This window comes from Balaenoptera musculus, chromosome 14 (assembly GCF_009873245.2).
Source record: "Balaenoptera musculus isolate JJ_BM4_2016_0621 chromosome 14, mBalMus1.pri.v3, whole genome shotgun sequence".
In the NCBI taxonomy this organism is placed as follows: domain Eukaryota; kingdom Metazoa; phylum Chordata; class Mammalia; order Artiodactyla; family Balaenopteridae; genus Balaenoptera; species Balaenoptera musculus.
The window spans coordinates 16644906-16663315 of NC_045798.1; the positions used below are offsets into that span (position 1 = coordinate 16644906).

The window sequence follows — 18410 nt, forward strand, 5'->3', positions numbered from 1 at the left end:
AGCCACGCACCTCCTTAATCAAGTTGGCCACATAGAGGGCAGTGAGTGGAGTCTGCTCAGCCACCTTCATCACAACCACGTTTCCAGTCGCCAAGGCTGGGCCCAGTTTCCATGCTTGCATCAAGAGCGGGAAGTTCCACTGCAATCAACAACAGCCACTCCCGAAATCTCAGCCGAGAGCTGCACTGGCAGCAGAAAGTGGCAGCCGGAGAGCAGAAGCAACACCAGGTTCTCTGAGCCTCTCGTGTTCCCCTCACAGCTCAATTGTAGGTTTAAGACAGATGAACAAGGCAGGTGGTGGATGATGGTATTAGTGACTCGCATTCATGCTTTTCCATACTAGGCACCACGCTACATCACCGCATTCAATCCTCCCTACTGCCCTAAGACAGCTACTATCACTTCCACTTTTCAGAGAAGGAAACCAAGTCCTAGGGGGATAAGTGACTTGCCCAAGGTCACAGAGTTCAGCCGTGGCAGCGCTGGTTGGCTTTGTTAAAGACCATGTTCTCAACCACTGCCCAGGCCGCCTTCCAACATCACCCTACAGACCCTCCCACCTTGGCAATGAACCTGCCCAAGATTGCTGCCTCTCACAGCACTCCTGATAAAGCTTCATTTGTTTATTACGAGTCTAACACTCACCGGGATGATCTGCCCGCACACTCCCACAGGTTCATGGCGGGTGTAGCTGAAGTAGTCCCCATCGATGGGAATGGTTTTCCCGTGGTACTTATCAGCCCAGCCGGCATAGTAACTTAAAAAAAAAAAAATCCAAACTCAATCAATGACTGTCAGGGACCCCTGTAAACTCTGGCAGAAAGAGAAGACTCAAACTGGTCCAACTGGGTCTTTCTGATAATTGCCCTTGCTCTGGGCTTATTTCCAGAAAGACTTAACTAACTGCTAGGGTCACAATAATTCATTCTCAGTAACTAACCTCTAAGTCTCAGAATCACCTGGGGTGCTCATAAAAAACACCAAATTCCAGGTACCCACTTCTGACCTACTCAACTGACTCTCTGGGGCTGATGCCCAGGAATCAGTATTTTTAATAAACATTCAGATTTATTAAACTGTGACTGTCGCACCAGCCCAGCACCACAGATTAGCATCTGAGAACCATGGATCGACTCTAGTGGGATAGTGCAAACCCATCTAACAGCTGGCACTTGCTGTGTGCAGAGCATCATACTAAGACTGAGTGAACAGTGACCAGAAACAAATCAATGACTGGGTCCCAACCCTGTAAAGCTTACCATCCAGACACACAGGGACACAAATGGCAAAAACACAGCAAATTAGAGCTGGGGGGAAAAGAAGAGTCATGTGTTTATAGTATGTGATGATTTTCAGGGAAGTAGGAAAAATGAAAGATGGGGGAGAGATGCAACATGCAGTGTAAAAGAGAGATTTCTGAAATGAATGTGTCTGCTGAGGTTAGCCTGAGACCAGACTTGACCTGGGTGTGAACACAGGTTTGTGACGCCAGGGAGAAAAATAGCCACGGAGTTGCCAATCTGTACAAATTAAGGCATCACTGCTCCCTTCTTCCCAGGTCTGTATTACGTGTGTTTGCATGCCTCAGAACAGGTATTTAACGAGCACAGAGGCACTCTGCTAAAACTCGGGAAGGCCTGGGGCTCTGCCTGCTGTTCACCAGGCTGCTCCCTCTGGGGCGTCCTTGCAGAGCGTTCTCAATCTTGGCACTGCTGCCATTTGGGGCTGGAAAATTCTTTGCTGTGGGGGGCTGTCCTGTGCACTGCAGGATTTTTAAAGCATCCCTGGCCTCTATGCACTAGATGCCAGTAGCACCCCTCCCTCCCAGTTGTGACAACCAAAAATGTCTCCAGACATTAGCCACTGTCCCCTGGGAGACGCAATTGCCCTGGCTGAGAAACCCTGTTATGGGGGATAACTACTGTTTTGTTGTCCAACCCATACTTTTCTGGCACTGCTTCTTTCCCTCCACCTCTGTCCACATGGTCACGGAGGAACAGCCATTATTTGAACAATGATCTGTCCACCTGAACCACATCTGGTCAGACTCAAGGCCAGCCAATCAGGGCCCCCGTTCCAGGAATTTGGCACGAGGACTAAGGGACTGCAGCTTAGTCTGGCTGGAATCACTCATACAGCAGCCAGCCCAGGTGTGAGCAACCGGGTTCTAACATGCAGACTGGCCCCAGGAGAGGCCAGCGTAGTTGAGAGAAGAAGGAAGCAAGTAGGCAGCAGTTAGACTCAATGGCCTTCTGGATTTCAGACCCCTCACTCTCCACAGTTGCCCAAGTTAGGCTGAGTGAGTTCCTGTTACCTGTGACCCAAGGGCTCTGGCAAAGCTCTTATTCCTCATCTTTTATTTCTTGGTTATTAAAACGTTTATGATTAAACTAAACCCAAAGCTAGCAAGAGGAAGCAAATAATGAAGATCAGAGCAGAGATAGGTGAAATGAAAAACAGAAAAACAACAGAGAGAATCAACAAATCCACAAGCTGGTTCTTTGAAAACATTCACTAAATTGACAAACCTTTAGCCAGACTAAGGAAAAAAGGGAGAAGCACAAATAACTAAAATCAGAAATGGAAGTGGGGACATTATAATTATAAAAACGAGATAAAAACGATTATAAAAGATTACTATGTGCAACTGTAGTCAACAAATTAGATAACCTAGAAGAAATGGACAAATTCCAACTAACATATAAATTACCAAAACTGAAAGAGAAAACGTGTATGAGTCAATTACAGTTTTGTATTGAGGGATGATTCCCAGGAGATGGAGTCTAACTAGAATAGTTTCTCCCACTCCTGTGATCCTTTTACACTGTTCTGTTTCCACCCCTCCAGCAACACTCCCTCCCCTGTGGCACGGCCAAAACAAAGAACAGGAAGCCTGAGCCCATACCGGAGACATCTGAGAACCATGTCCAAATCCACCAGGTAGGAAATGACATAGGGCTTGCCGTTGTCCAGGGTCTCCAAGGCCTGAGCAAAGAGAAAAAGATCAACACGGACAGGCGGGCACAGGAATGAACCAGCAAATCGGGTGACGAACAGCATTGAGGCTCAGCATGGTCTGAGAAGGGCTGGTGGCCCCTTTGTGCTGAATTCTGAGGCATTTCTGGGCCTCTTCAATGGCAGGGAGCAAGAGGAAGGGGATGGGAGGAAGGATGCACCAACTTCTCATTCAATCATTTCACTGACATTTTTTTCAAGCTTCTACTCTATGGCGGATCCAGGTGCTAGGCATACAGAGGCGATCATGGAGCTTATAGAACAAAAAGCCTTTGTAAAGCAATTATACTCCAATAAAGATGTTTTTAAAAAAAAAAAAAAGAGCAAAAACCCAGCAAATAATGACATGAATTAGTCACAAGTGTTAAGAGTGTTAGAAAGTGCCCAACCCAGTTGGAGAAACTCCAGCCTGAGAAGCACCCTTTAGGCTGAAACCTGAAGGATATGTAGGAGGAACGAGGCAAAGGGGAAGGTATGAATGGTGACAAAGGGAAGAGTACCCTGGGCAGAGGAAACAGCATGTGCAAAGGCCCAAAGCTTGGCAGTGAAGGAGCTGAGGGAAAGCTGCTGAGTTGAGCTGTGTGTGTGAGAGCCACAGTTGGGAGATAGAGCCAGATCAGGGAAGGCCTAGTAGATCATGTTGAGGGAACAGGGCTTTATCCTAAGGACACAGGATGCGATGGAAGGCTTAAGAGCAGAGTGCCATGGTATAATTTGCCTTCTAGAAGCTTCACTCTGGCTGCTATGTGCAGTATGGACTGGGGGAGGAGAGGGTATTGCCTCCTGGTTTCTTCTGCCTCTTGCAGACGGGGAGGAGGCCCACCACACAGAGAGGGTCTGGGAGAGGTGTCCATCCCTCTGGGGGGTCTCTCTCCAGGAAGGCTTCCCCATCATAGCCCCCTCCCCACCCCAGTCTCCTCCTTTCTTAGCCAAACCCACTGCATCAAGGAAAACACTAAGAGGCTTCCCAGGTTGGCACAGGAGGGTACCCCAAAGGTGTCCAGCCTACGCCATTCTGGCCAGTTACTTGTCAGCAAGGCAATCCTTTCCTGGCTATCGTGGGATGTCCATTCGCCATGTGGGATGAGAGGGGAGGGGGCGGAGAACTTACTGCCAGGTAGGTCCGGTCCCGCTCAATCAGATCAGCCAGGCGGTTCAGCAGCCAGCCCCTTTTGGACGCATCCATGCGGCGCCAGGGCGAGCCCAGCTGGAATGCAGCCCGGGCAGCCTTCACTGCCCTGTCCACGTCTTCCTGGAAAAAACCCACCGAGGTACTTCAGGCCTTCTCAGCAATAACCACCTCCAAATGCCTCCTGCCCCGCTGCCGAACATGCCACAGGAGCTTCAATCAATGCCTGTGTGGAAACTGCCCCAAACAGTTCCTCCCAGCCTCAAAAGGGCTCTGTTTGACCAGCTTCAGAATTAAATGACTGGGCTTCTCTCCTTCCCAGCAGTCATGGTGGGAATGAGGATCCTGATGGTTTCCATTTCTGGATTTCCATTTCAAAATCCCCCAAAGAGTTAACGTAGGGAGAGGCACTCAGGGATCAGCACTTAGAAACTGGCCATTTTTCCCCTCTTCCTTTCAAAACAAGCCCAGTGAAATTAACCATTCCTTCTGAGATGACTGGCAGTCTCCAACTAATGCAGGTTTAACCAGCTTCCCTCTCCTTGGGAAAGCAATAAAATCAACACAGCTAGCATTTTCCATATAGGGAGATGTGTATCAGGAGGTAGGGAGCATGGTTTTCATTAATATTAAATACATTTACCATTAGACTACCCTATGAGCCAGAAAAGTAGTCACACTTTCTTTTAGCAAAGGGAGAAAGGCCTTAAATGTGCATATAGAAGACTGTTTTAAAGCAGAGGACAGGAGGCATTCTTGAATTATTTTTAATGCTTTTTCTATTTTAATAAATGAAATGTTTTTTACTGAAAGTCTAATTTTTAACTTTCAAATTAGTATTACTGTTTTTTCATTACTATGGGTATACATAATTAAATCAAAATATACTACAGACACCATAGCTAGATCTCAGGAGACCTGAATTCTGCTGAAGAAGATTTCCATCTAGCTGTGTACTTCCCTTCTCTGACCTTCAACTTCCAGGTCTGAAATGGAGAGATTGGATTAGATGTTCTCAAATTAAATTCCAAGTCTACAATTCTGCAACTGTATGAATTTTTTTACATATTTTTTTTTAATAAAGCCTTGAAACTGCAGTCTTTTTTTTTTTTTTTAAGAAATTCACGTTCTTTTATTTATTTATTTATTTATTTATGACTGTGTTGAGTCTTCGTTTCTGTGCGAGGGCTTTCTCTAGTTGCGGCAAGTGGGGACCACTCTTCATCGCGGTGCGCGGGCCTCTCACCATCGCGGCCTCTCTTGTTGCGGAGCACAGGCTCCAGACGCGCAGGCTCAGCAATTGTGGCTCACGGGCCCAGTTGCTCCGCGGCATGTGGGATCCTCCCAGACCAGGGCTGGAACCCGTGTCCCCTGCATTGGCAGGCAGACTCTCAACCACTGCGCCACCAGGGAAGCCCTATATTTTATTTTTAATAGATCTTTATTGGTGTATAACTGCTTCACAATACTGTGCTAGCCTCCGTGGCACAACAAAGTGAATCAGCCACATGCACACATACATCCCTATATCCCCTCCCTCTCGAGCCTCCCTCCCACCCTCCCTATCCCACCCCTGTAGGTTGTCCCAAAGCACGGAGCTGATCTCCCTGTGCTATGCTGCTGCTTTCCACTAGCTATCTATTTTACATTTGGTCGTGTATATATGTCGATGCTACTCTCACTTCGCCCCTCACCCGCTGTGTCCTCAAGTCCATTCTCTACGTCTGTCTACGTCTTTATTCCTGCCCTGCCACTAGGTTCATCAGTACCTTTTTTTCTTTTTAGATTCCATATATATGCATTAGCATACGGTATTTGTTTTTTTCTCACTTTACTCTGTATGACAGACTCTAGGTCCATCCACCTCACTACAAATAACTCAATTTCGTTTCTTTTTATGGCGGAGTAATATTCCACTGTATTTATGTGCCACATCTTCTTTGCACAACTATATGAATTCTTGAACCTGGGTACAATCTAGCACTTTTACCTGCAAGGAAGAGTTTCTGTGGTTTCACTTAACTCAAAAAGTTTAATTGGCATTTTTAGTTATGAAAGTAATACACACAAAGTTTCAACCATAAAAAAACATGTTAGAGAATGAAACCATCCTTGTGCACCCCCAACCCACTCAGCCCTGCCCTGAGGTTAAGTTACCATATCTCACCTTGTCCCCTTCAGCTACATGACAGATGACATCCCCAGTGGATGGATTGATGGTGGGGAAAGTTCTCTTGCTGACAGAATCATGCCACTCATTGTTTATGAAGATCTACAATGAGAAGGAAGAAAGTCCTCAGGACCAACTCTCAACCTGATACTGACCACCAGCCATGTTTAAAAAAAAAAAAAATCAGGAAGAACAAGTAGGAATTAGCTTCAGAGGGATGTGGCCTAGAAGTTAAAAGCACAGGCCTTGGAGACAATCCAAGCTGGAGCACCCACTCTGCCAAGTACTGTGGGTAAGTCATTTGACCTTTCAATGCCCTGGTTTCTTTGACCTGAAAAATGGAGACTATGTTCCTTTCTTATCAGTAATCTGTATCTACTGCTGTGTTACATCACCTCAACATTTGGTAGCTTAAAATGATTTATTATTATCTCTCACAGTTGTGTCCATTGATTAGGCTCAGCTGGGCAGGGCTTGGTCACGTGGTTGCAGAGCGAGGGCACCTGGGGTTGCAGGTGCAAGATACTTTCTTCACTCATATGTCTGGCACCACATGGTTGCTTGAGCTTCCTGACTGTATGGCAGACTCAGGCTAGTCAGACCTCTCACATGACAGCTGGCTTCCCTAGAGAGTGTTCCAAGACACCAGGCAGAAGCTGAAAGGCTTCTTAAGATTTAGCTTCAGAAGTCACATGGCCTTATTTCTGCCACCAAATTCCATTGGTCAGCATGAGTCACAGGCCCAGTCCAGATTCACAGGGAGGGAGGAGAGCCTCCACCTCTGCCTGGGAGGAGCAACGAAGAATTAGCAACCACTGTTCCTCTACCACACTACTGTAGTAGGGTTGTTATGAGAACCAAGTTAGATTATTCTTTCATCCATTCAGTAAATATTTTGTGAACACCTGCAATGGGCCAGGCACGGTTCTAGGGCTGAGGACACAGTGGGAACCAAACTCAGTGAGGAACTTTTCTCTCATGGAGCTGGCGTTCTGGTAGGCACAAAAAAATAAAGAAGCAATCAAATATACAAGGCAATCTCAGACTGTAGTCATAAGTGCAAAGGAGAAGAACAGGATCCATAGAGAGTACTAAAGTGGAGGAAGACAGAGAACTCTAGCTGGGATGGTCAGGGAGGGTTTCTCTGAAGAGCAGACATTTGACTTGAGCCCTGACTGATGAAAAGGAGCCAGCCATGGGAAGAATGGGAGGATGAGCAATCCAGGCAGCAGGAACAGCAAGTGCAAAGGCCCTGGGGCAGGAATAAGTCTGGTGTGTTTGAGAAAAAACAAAGGCGGCCAGAGTTACTGGTGAACCAGGAAGGAAGTGCTAGGAGATGGGGTCAGAGAGGAGGGCAGGTCCTGTGAAACCCTCAGGGGAGCACAGAGCAGAAGTCTCCCAGCAAGCTGTCCCCTGAGGCTGGGGAAACTGGTCTTTCCAGAAGGGGGCTGAGGTCACTTCAGTCACTTTAACCAAGGCTGGGGCAAAGGTCACAGGTGGGGTGAAGGCAAGGACACCCGTCCAAGGCCACTCTGCCTTCCTTCCCCAAGGGCTCTCCTGGGCCCCAGCATCCCAACATGGCCTGGCCCCGGCTTAGGACCTGGGAAGTTGTCTGCAGTCACTCAGCCAGGTTCTTTGGAAATGTGTGTGGGTTCACATTAGGTGGTTGATCATCAATTTGAAGGGAAAAGACACCTCTGTTTCTTCCTGCAAGAGAGCTGGGAAGCAGGCAACAGGTAGTTTCCAGTGGAGGGAACAGGTGTAGCAGAAAGAGTTCAGGCTGGAAACCAGGTGGACCCGAGTTCAAGCTGGACTGGGCCACACCCTCCCCACATGCTCCCCCCTCTCTGAGAATCGGCCTCGCCTCCTGGTGAACTTGGAGGAGAGTGAAGCCCATGGGGAGGAGCAGAGATAAAACCCGTGGAGGAAGGAGGAGAGCCTGGCACACAGCCCGTGACCACTCCAAACATCTGTTCCCATTGCCACCCTGAGTGCAGGCTCAGGTTTCACAGCCTCACACCCACCGATTCACTGAAGCACTTTAAGGAGGAGGTCAGCTACAGAGAGAGGCAGGCCTCAGTGGGTGGGGGTGAGCCTGGCTGGCCTTGTAATGTTCCCTTCTGCTGACCAAGATGTCAGCACCTGGTACCATGTGAATGTTCTACCCATCACCTGCATGTCATGGAAATGGCTATTGACTGTTCCTGACTACTCATTATGCGGCAGCCCCTGTACCACAAGCTTTCCATTACTGGATCATTCCCATTTAAACCTCATAGCAAACCTAGGTGAGCTGCATCCTCTCTACAGTTGGGGGACACTGAGGCACAGAGAGGTCAAGCCACCTGCTCAAGGTCACACAGCAGTGAGAGCAGAGCCCGAATTTGAACCCAGGTCTTCAGAACTCCAAGGCCTGTGCTCTTTGCCCAGTTCTTCCCCCCAACTCCAGACTCCAGTCAGAGCCCATGTCTGCCTTTGAGGAGGTCAGAACTCTTGTTTCCTAATCTCCATCTTTATGGTTTACTTAACTGCCCTGCTGCAAGTTTGATTTTGAGTTTTTATTATGGGTGCTATAAAAAGCACCAGCCTCTAAGCCAGACAGACATGTGTTTGAATCTTGGCTCTACCCCTCACAAGCTGTGACCTTGGGGCCAATCCCTTCATTTCCAGATGCTTCATCAGTTTCTGGGGATGACACATCCGGGGGCTTAAATGTGAGGACTATATTCAACGAGGGGTGTAAGCTCCTAAGCCAGGACCCCACACACAGTGTGTCTCACCACCACAGTCAGTACATTACTCCAGATACCTGCACAGCAGCATACTAAATTAGTTTATCCTGAAAAAGTTTTCGTTGTTATTTTACAAAGATCAGGAAGTATGAAGCGGAGAGTGGGCCAGTCTGGTTAAACTCCCCAGGTCCTCACCCCTTTCTCACTGGGCGGGGCCCACACCATCCCCTGATCTTAGTCTAGGACCCTGGAAGGACCACTCCCTGGCCCCTGTCTGCCTCTCAATGCCCTGGATTTGTTGAGTCACTCTCCACTGTTGAATTTTCAACAGTCCATCCTCCCTTCTAACTAATAGGATAAGCTGGGGTTTGCAGGAACCTGGAATCTTCCTTCTGTTTAGAGTTCCCACTTCCTTTCTCCTACAGCCAGACTTTAGTGGTGCCCTCCTTGGGGAGGGGGAGCTAGGGTGAGAACCGTTCTCATACTGAGCCTCTGCCAAAGTTCTGCTTCAAGTGAGGAGAGTTTCATAGTGACTTATCTTGAATAAACACAAGAGTGGACTCTAGGCCGAATGCTTCATAACCTCTCGGCCAGAAACCCAACGCCTAACTTAGATAACATGTTAACTCACTCACCCTGGGAGGGGGTCCTACCGGGCTCACACTTCCCCATTAGTTTCTAGAAGCAGAGAGACAGACAGCCTCATGGCATCAGAAGTTGACACTTTGAATCTGGACTGCTGGCAAAACTCATAGAGCTTTTCCATCAAAATGCTCTATTTTCTCTACATTTTAATAAATACATCTCACTGCATTTTATAAAAGTTGGATTCACTCATCCATGCAGTGGTTAAGTGTTAACCAAGTGCCATTGCCATGCTGGGCACTGAGTGAAACAGCCAAGTCCTGGCTTGTTGAACCAAAGTCCCGGGAGGAGAGACATGATCAACAAGCAAATGAAGAGAGAAGCAGAAACAAACAGGCAACAGTGAGGACCAGAGGGGCTGCCTGAGGCAGGGGCTTGGGGACACGAGGAACCAAAAGGGCCCCGTGGCTGCAGAGTGAGGGTGGAGGAGAGCAGACGGGGGCTCTGGGTTCTGCACCTGCTGTGTGCCAGGACCTGCACTGGTGCTGGGGTCCTGGAGGGAATGGGACAGATGTGGGGAGTGTCCATTCTCAGTGGGGATCATGGACTTTTTTTTTTTTAAATAAATTTATTTATTTTTGCCTGTGTAGGGTCTTCATTGCTGCACACGGGCTTTCTCTAGTTGCGGTGAGCGAGGGCTACTCTCCGTTGCGGTGCGCGGGCTTCTCATTGGGGTGGCTTCTCTTGTTGCAGAGCACAGGCTCTAGGCGCTCAGGCTTCAGTAGTTGCAGCACACGGGCTCAGTAGTTGTGGAACGCGGGCTTAGTTGCTCTGCGCATGTGGGATCGTCCCACACCAGGGATTGAACCTGTGTCCCCTGCACTGGCAGGTGGATTCTTAACCACTGCACCACCAGGGAAGTCCAATCATGGACTTTTATTCTGTAACTTGCTTTTTTATGAGTAAGTTTATCTTGGACGTTATTCCACAGGCATATCTGCCTCATTATTTTAAGCAACATAGCAATCTTCAAAACTAACGGACCGCAATTTATTTAATCATGTCCTACAAATGCGCTTTTAGGAAACGTTTTCACTGCAAGCAGACCTCAGAGATATTTTGGGTTCAGTCCAGACCATCGCAATGAAGTATTGCAATAAAGGGAGTCACATGAATCTTTTGGTTTCCCAGTGCATATGAAAGTTATGTTTACATTATACCACAGTCTATTAAGGGTGCAATAGCATGATATCTATAAAAATCGATGTGGCGCAGTGGTTGAGAATCTGCCTGTCAATGCAGGGGACACGGGTTCGAGCCCTGATCTGGGAAGATCCCACATGCCGCGGAGCAACTAGGCCCGTGAGCCACAACTACTGAGCCTGCGCCTCTGGAGCCTGTGCTCCGCAAAAAGAGAGGCCACGACAGAGAGAGGCCCGCGCACCGCGATGAAGAGTGGCCCCCACTCGCCGCAACTAGAGAAAGCCCTCGCACAGAAACGGAAGACCCAACACAGCCAAAAATTAATTAATTAATTAATTAATGAAGACCCAACACAGCCATAAATAAATAAATAAATAAATAAAAATTTTTAAAAAAAATTTGGAAAAAAAATGCCAGAAAGGTCCAAAAAAAAAAAATCAATGTGCATACCTGAATTTAAAAATACTTCATTGCTGGGGCTTCCCTGGTGGCAGAGTGGTTAAGAATCTGCCTGCGAATGCAGGGGACATGGGTTCAAGCCCTGGTCCGGGAAGATCCCACATGCCGCAGAGCAACTAAGCCCGTGCGCCCCAACTACTGAGCCTGCGCCTAGAGCCTGTGAGCCACAACTACTGAGCCTACGTGCTACAACTACTGAAGCCCACGCGCCTAGAGCCTGTGCTCCACAACAAGAGAAGCCCCCACAATGAAGAGTAGCCCCCGCTCGCCGCAACTAGAGAAAGCCCGTGCGCAGCAACAAAGACCCAATGCAGCCAAAAATAGATAAATAAATAAACAAAATTAAAAAAAAAACTTTATTGCTAAAAAGTGCCAATTATCCTCCAAGCCTTCAGCAAGTCGTAATCTTTTTGCTGGTGGAGGATTTGAAATATGGTGAGAATTACTAAAATGTGACAGAGAGACAGGAAGTGAGCAAATGCTGTTGGGAAAATGGTGCCAATAGACTCGCCCGATGCAGGGTTGCCACAAACCTTCAATTTGTAAAAAAACGCAGTATCTACAAAGTGCAATAATGCACAGCACAATAAAATGAGGTCTGCCTGTATTCCTGACAGTGCTGCTGCAGCAAACATCTTTAGACATGCATCTTTGCAAAGCTGGGGCAGGTTACCATATTTACAATTACTGAGTTGGAGGATAACATGATCCGTGGCTTCCTCGGGTATCTTCTATTCCAGGCCCCTGCGGATGAGGAACTGCAAACAGAAACTTGTGGGGAGGGGTGAGAAGCTGGGGCAGGGACAGTAGAGCTGGGAGCAGGACTGCAGGACCCTGGAGAGGAGTCTTAACCAAAGCGAGGACAGAGTGATATTCTAGTGCCACCTCCACCCCATGGCAATGGACAGTCATAATCTGCCCAAGGTCGCCAAAAAAGGTTAAATGCCATTCAGCAGCTCCAATTTACAGACGCAGGACCCATTCTAGAAAGACTTTATTTTCAAGCTTTGATGCATGAAAGAATTAGGGATCTGTTACCTAGGAAATCTACACCCCTGGAATATGTTATTTTCCCTAAGGAGTGAGGAAATGCTGTGGCTTTCTATCCTGGGGTGAATCCTGCTGGCAACTGCTTTTTCAGTGGCAGTTGGGTAATTTATGTCTAAGAGAAAACAGATCATAAGGAGAGAAGTTCAGGATAAACATGGAATGCCACCACATTCACACTTATCCAATCATTTAGGTACCTCGGGATTAGTTTGGGATTAAGGCCAAGGGCAGCCATCTCCCCCAGAATGTCTCCCTGAACATTCTTTCCTCATCCCCCAGGGCCTTTGGTCTCACATTCCTGGACTTTCTATTATTTCTACAAAGGATCTTAAAACTCCTAAACAAGCAATAAAAGCAACGTGATCAGTGTGGAGATATGTCACTTGACTCATTCAGCACACAGCCATTCCAAACCACTGCTTAGCCCAACACAGGTTTTGGCTCATTCCATAAGAATCTCTCAAGGAAAACAAGATAAATCAAACTCCTATTCTGTATATACCACCTGTTAGCAGTGATTATCTGCAGGGGTGGGATATCAGAGGACTGTTTTTCTTTTCTTTTTCGTTTTTATATTAGCTTATAGGCCACTTATTTTTAAAGAAATAAAACATTTAAAGTCCCCTTGAATCACTGCCCACAAGCAGATTCCCTATGCAGCCCTGCCCTCACGCCAAGGAGCGTTTTCCTTCCAGGACATTTTCAGCCATTTATATGGAGCTATGTTTATCCACATTTGATAGAAAGTCTGTTTTGATAATTTTAATTAGTTTCACATCACTCAGAGTGCTAGACATTTTCCCCTCTTGAAACATTGTTTTTGAGATCCATTATTCATACAGCTCCAGCTAATTCCTTTAACTACTGCGTGCACAGAATTATTCTTTCCTATAGCTGTAACATATGTTGTTCATCTATTTCCCCATGGAAGGCAGGCTGGCTTATTTCTTGGTTTTTGCTAATATGCATCAATGAACATCTATATGTGCCTATGTATATGTCCAGTGAGTTTCCACCTCACATACTTCTGTAATGCTTGACTTTTTGTACTGAGGATGTATTACTATTGGAATCAGAAAATTCTATATAAGGAGATCCTTTTTTAATTCTCTTTTTGTCAGTTTTCTCTTTAGTTCCTGAATGTTGTGGTCAAGAGGTTAAGAATAGAGACACAATTTTTTTTTTTTTTTTCCTGGCCACAAGGCGCAGCTTGCAGGATCTTAGTTCCCCGACCAGGGATTGAACCCTCGCAGTGAAAGCGCAGAGAACTAACCACTGGACTGCCAGGGAATTCCCAAGACACAAATTTAATTCACCCCAAACTCCCATTCAACTTTACTGCAACCTAGCACAGCCCTCCAGGAAACAAATTACAACTAACAACAGTGCCCGCATAAAATGGAGTTATATCACCAATATATTGTAAGCTCAACAGCATCACTGTTATCTCCTATTTAAGGCTGCAGTAAATACGGAGGTGCAAGAAGCCATGAGCCAGGCACTTGCTAAGGACTGTGCAAGGATGCCTCCCTTTTATCCTGACAGCAACCATATGATGTAGACGGGATTTTTACCCCATTTTACAGATGTAGCAGCTAAGGTACAGAGTTAAGTAATTGTACCACCCTCCATATCCCTCCTTCCTTGCCTTATTTTTCTCCATAGCACCGATCGATCAGCTTGCTCCATACTATGGATTTCGCTTGTCTTCCAGGATGCAAGCTTCCCATGATCAGGAATTCTAGCCTGTTTTGTTGGTTGGAATTGGGGGTGCTGAGGTGTCTTTTGAATGAGTGAACCTGCCCGGATTGATGTTACTGAGTGACAGGCAGCCTGAGTCCAGAGAGTGAAATAGTGTCCAGTGATTTTTCTCATCTTCATTATTATTATCAACCAACATGAACTGGTGATGCTGAAGATGAAAAGTATTAGTCACACCTCATCCAGAGGAATTACTCTGCTGAAACCACACTCCCTTGAGTTTTCCTTTGAGTTGTCTTTCCAGATCTTAATTACTCTCCAAGTCAGGGAAGAAAAAAGGAATGAAAAATGAAAATCAGTTTCCTTGACAGAGCTGTGTCCCTGAAACCCACCAAGGCTGAGAAATGTTGATCTTCATGAAGCCTGGCCATCATCAGCTCCCCATACAGGTCCCTGCTGGTGAGTGGGGGAGGAACTTGTCCTGTAATCTCCCTAACCCAACAAAGAAGTTCCCCCAACCCTGTAGCTCCACCCAGGACAAGTAGAGGCAGGAGGATCCCAGGAAGGTTGACCAAACCACCCCACTCTATAGACTCTTCTGGTTATGAAATAGAGGTGGGAAGGAAAAGACCTATTGCCTGTGCCACCCCCTCTTCAAGGAGAGACCCAAAAAGCTTGAAATGCAACATTCCCCCAAATACCCTTGGGTGAGAAAATCCAGCGCCTACAGAAGTAACTTCAAAGCCTGGAACAGCTCCTTCTGGGGAAACTCCAGACTCCAGAACAGTTCACTGAACATCAAGGAATCAATAATCCCCAAGGAAATGTCCAGGCATATGATCTAGTTTGTACCTAGAGCCCCTGGTAAGAGACTCAAAATGTTAGGATTAGACCTTGGCATTCTTGCCATCAGGTATTGCAACAACTCAACACTGAAAATGGCCCAAGAAGCTTTAAAAGGGGCCTGTTCCAGCAGAGTGTGGATTGCTCATGCATATTGCTTTGCAACCCCTGGGAAGAATAAATAAGATCTGAATGTACTGGTTTAGGAAGACAATCCAGATACATTGTTCAATGAGACAGCTTCAGACCAGTAAGTGCCAGGATCTCATTTAAGTAAAAACAAAAAAACCTGGTGCATGCTCACTTGTCCATGCTCTCACACACACACAGATGCAAAGAAAAAGTCTGCAAGATCACAGACCTACCAGTTAACAGTGCTCTTGAAGGGAGTGCAACGGGGTATTCGGGAAGTTTTACTTCTTCATTTGTATACAGTGAGCAAGGGTTCCTTTTTTTTTTTAATAGCATTCATTTTTTTTTTCTCTTGCACTGCGTGGCCTGTGGGATCTTAGATCGAACCAAGGGCCCCCTGCAGTGGAAGCATGGAGTCTTAACCACTGGACCACCAGGTAAGTCCAAGGGTTACTTTTATGATCTCAAAAAAATCTGATAAAGAAAAGCAGCTGCAGGAAGATTTCACTCTGCTCCAACTTACCTTATGAACTAAATCTAGAGACCAGGACTCGTGCTATCTACCAGGGCTGTGTGCACGTTTGGACCCTGTTTCCTCACCTCCACATGAGCACAAAGGAGGATGATCTTAATCAGATCCTGTGGCCACAAAGGCTTGTGATGCTGCTGCCTTTCCCTTGAGGATATTTCTGCTTGATGTTCAAGTCTTTCAAGCATGAACTCCTCCTTAAGCAGCCTAAGGAGCAGCAGCTGCTGCCTTTTTGGCTTGTGTTATGCAAAGGGCATCTTATTTTATCTTTTGTTTTTATTCCCTTGCAAATGACCACTTGTAACACCCTTTAAATCACACAGATGTGCCTTTACCCACTGTCTCTGTGCAGATTTGCAGCCGAGCTCCTGACCAGACAAGCAGGTCCCCTGTTGAAAGCAGCCAGCCAGGGGCCGTCTCTACAGCATCCTAAATCAGCAGTGACCCCTTTATTCCCACCCAGAGTTGCAACAATAGTACCATGGAAGATTCTGGTTATCGGCTTACTCTTGGGAGCCTAGATGTGAACCCCAACTCTGCCGCTGACTTGAGTCTTTGGGTAACTCACTAAACCTCTTTGTAACTCAGTCTCTTCATCTGTAAAATGGAGATAATCACAGTACCTACCTCACCGGGCTGTTTAAGGATTAAACGGCACAACAGGTAAATGGTTAGACTGGTGACAGGTGCAAAGGAGGTGCACAGAGAATATGAGCTGTTACTCCTGTTAAGTGCCCACGTGGTGTATGAACCCCTGTGCTCACCCTCTGACCCCTTCCCACTTTATAGAAGTTGAAGCTCAGAGAAGGGCAGCAACTACACTTCTTGCACAAACAAAATGGACTCTCATAACCAATTTCCTTCTCTGTGACTTTCAGCACTTTACCCAAACTCAAAGATCAAAAGAGAAAATATTCCCAAGTCCTGGTTGAGCAAGAAATCAGCTACTGGGAGTCAATGTTATCCTGGAAAGTCCCTCCTTTCTTTGACCAAAGAAAGATCCTTGGAAGGTACAGACACCATTTGGGGATTGCGCTGTTGTAGCGAAGGTCTCCACCCTTTCCCAGTTCCCAGCAGTGGAAGTGCCAGAAGGCCGAGCGGCCGGCCCGTGGCCTTGGCCTCTCCCTTGGCGAACTGGTGAACCTTAGCTGAAAAGTACTCCTTTTTGTTTTTCCTTTTGGACGTTCTTGGACGAGAGCACGAGTCAAGGGATAAAAGACTACGAAAAGACAAAACTGTTCCTGCAAAGAGGGTCGTAAATGGACATGTCCTCTGGGTGGGTGATGTCGTGAAGACTCTGCGCAGACACAGGACAACTAAGGCCCAAAAGCCGAGGACGACTGGGGGTGGGGGAGGGGGCGGGGGATGGAACCCGGAAAACGGGCAGCGGCCAGACAAGACAAATAAGTGGCCAAAGTCACAGCTGGGTAATGGAACCGAGGTGTCAGGGGCGGCGAAGGGGCCAAACTGCTCGCAGGCAGGGAAGGGGTGCGGAAACAGCAACTGCAGCAAACCCCTCGAGTCCCAGCTGGATAAACTGAGGCCCGAAGAGATCCAGTCCCTCCCCACCCGGCGGCCTCCGTCCCCAGAGAACAAAGCGCTGGGGCGGCCTCACCTTGTTGTATAAGACCTCGGGCTGCTGGTTGGGGGCCGGCACGGCCGGGGTGGCGGCGGCCGACAGCAGCCGGAGGCCCTGCCAGGGCCGGGCGGCGGCGAGCACAACTGCGCGCAACATACCGAGGATCGAGCTGGAGTGCCGAGCGGAGCCCTGGCGGCTTGAACTGGAAGGACGGTCGGGCGGGCAGCTTGCGTGCGCCACCTCTCCCTGCCCCCGGCGCGGCCGCCAATGGGCAGGCGTGGGGCGGGGCCCGGGGGCGTACCCGCGCCTTCCCCTCGCCCCAGGCGAGGCTGCCGCTCGGCCGCTCGCCGCAATACGCGCGCGCCCGCGGAGGGGGCGGGTGGTGATCGAGGTTGATCCTCCTGCGGGCCCGGCGCTGCACCACGCGTGGCGCGCCGCGGGTGTAGAATGTCAGGATCGGGCGAGTTCACCGCACGTTGGCTGAACCCCTACTGTGTGCCTGAACCCTTAATGTGTACAGGCAAGAACCGAAGCGACCCTGGCCCTGACTTCAGGGGGCTTACACTCTAGTGGGAGAGGCCAACCTTAAACCAAACACGAGGTAATTTCAGATTGTGATAAGGGATGTGAAGGAAATGAATAGGGTGAAGAGGTAGTTGGGGCGGAGGGCACTGCTTTTAAATCCCTTGGTCAGGAATTGACACGTGAGACCTGAATTGTTAAGGTCCTGTGACTACGGGAAGCATTGCAGGGGGAGGAACAGCAAGGGCAAGGCCTTGAGATGGGACACCTGAGTTGTGTTGCAGAAAGGGAAAAACTGGAGGCCAATGAACAAGGGGGAGAGGGTTGGGAGGTGAGGTGAGAGAGGTGGGCAGGGCCAGAGGTGGAAGGATTTTAGAGGCAGTGGTGAGGAGTTTGGAAGGGAAGGATAGATCTGAGAGAGACAGCAGTGAGTGGTCCTGAGCAGAGATTTTTAGTTCCCTGCCCAGGAATTGAACCTGGGTAGCCTAGATGAAAACCAGAAATCCTAGCTGCTAGACCACCAGGGGCTAGAGGCTAGAAGCAAGGTGGCCCTGGCTCCTTCCCCCGTTTGAAAGCAAGAATGGTTCAAAGAGGCAAAAACTGTAAAATCAGGTACAAAGTTTATTATTAGAGACACAGCACAACTGTATGGGAGAACACACAGAGAAGCAGTTTATTTATGTAAGTCAGAAGTTAGGCAGAAACACACACCCAGAGAGAAAGGGTATGGGCGTCCTCTCTAATGAGGAGGAGCGCAATAA

At 47.9% G+C, this 18410-nt stretch overlaps 1 protein-coding gene across 1 annotated transcript in view; it reads right to left on the reverse strand.

Annotated features, from left to right (window-relative positions):
* ALDH2 (aldehyde dehydrogenase 2 family member) overlaps positions 1-17341 on the reverse strand; it is a 29934-nt gene extending 12593 nt beyond the window's left edge. The window contains exons 1-6 of the mRNA XM_036823823.1: positions 17164-17341; positions 6312-6416; positions 4127-4267; positions 2906-2985; positions 646-757; positions 11-139 (exon numbers count right to left, since the gene is read on the reverse strand). Of these exons, the coding sequence (XP_036679718.1) occupies positions 11-139; positions 646-757; positions 2906-2985; positions 4127-4267; positions 6312-6416; positions 17164-17283 (687 nt within the window). The 5' untranslated portion in view covers positions 17284-17341. The remainder of the gene's footprint in view (positions 1-10; positions 140-645; positions 758-2905; positions 2986-4126; positions 4268-6311; positions 6417-17163) is intronic.
* Positions 17342-18410: the final 1069 nt, after the last annotated feature.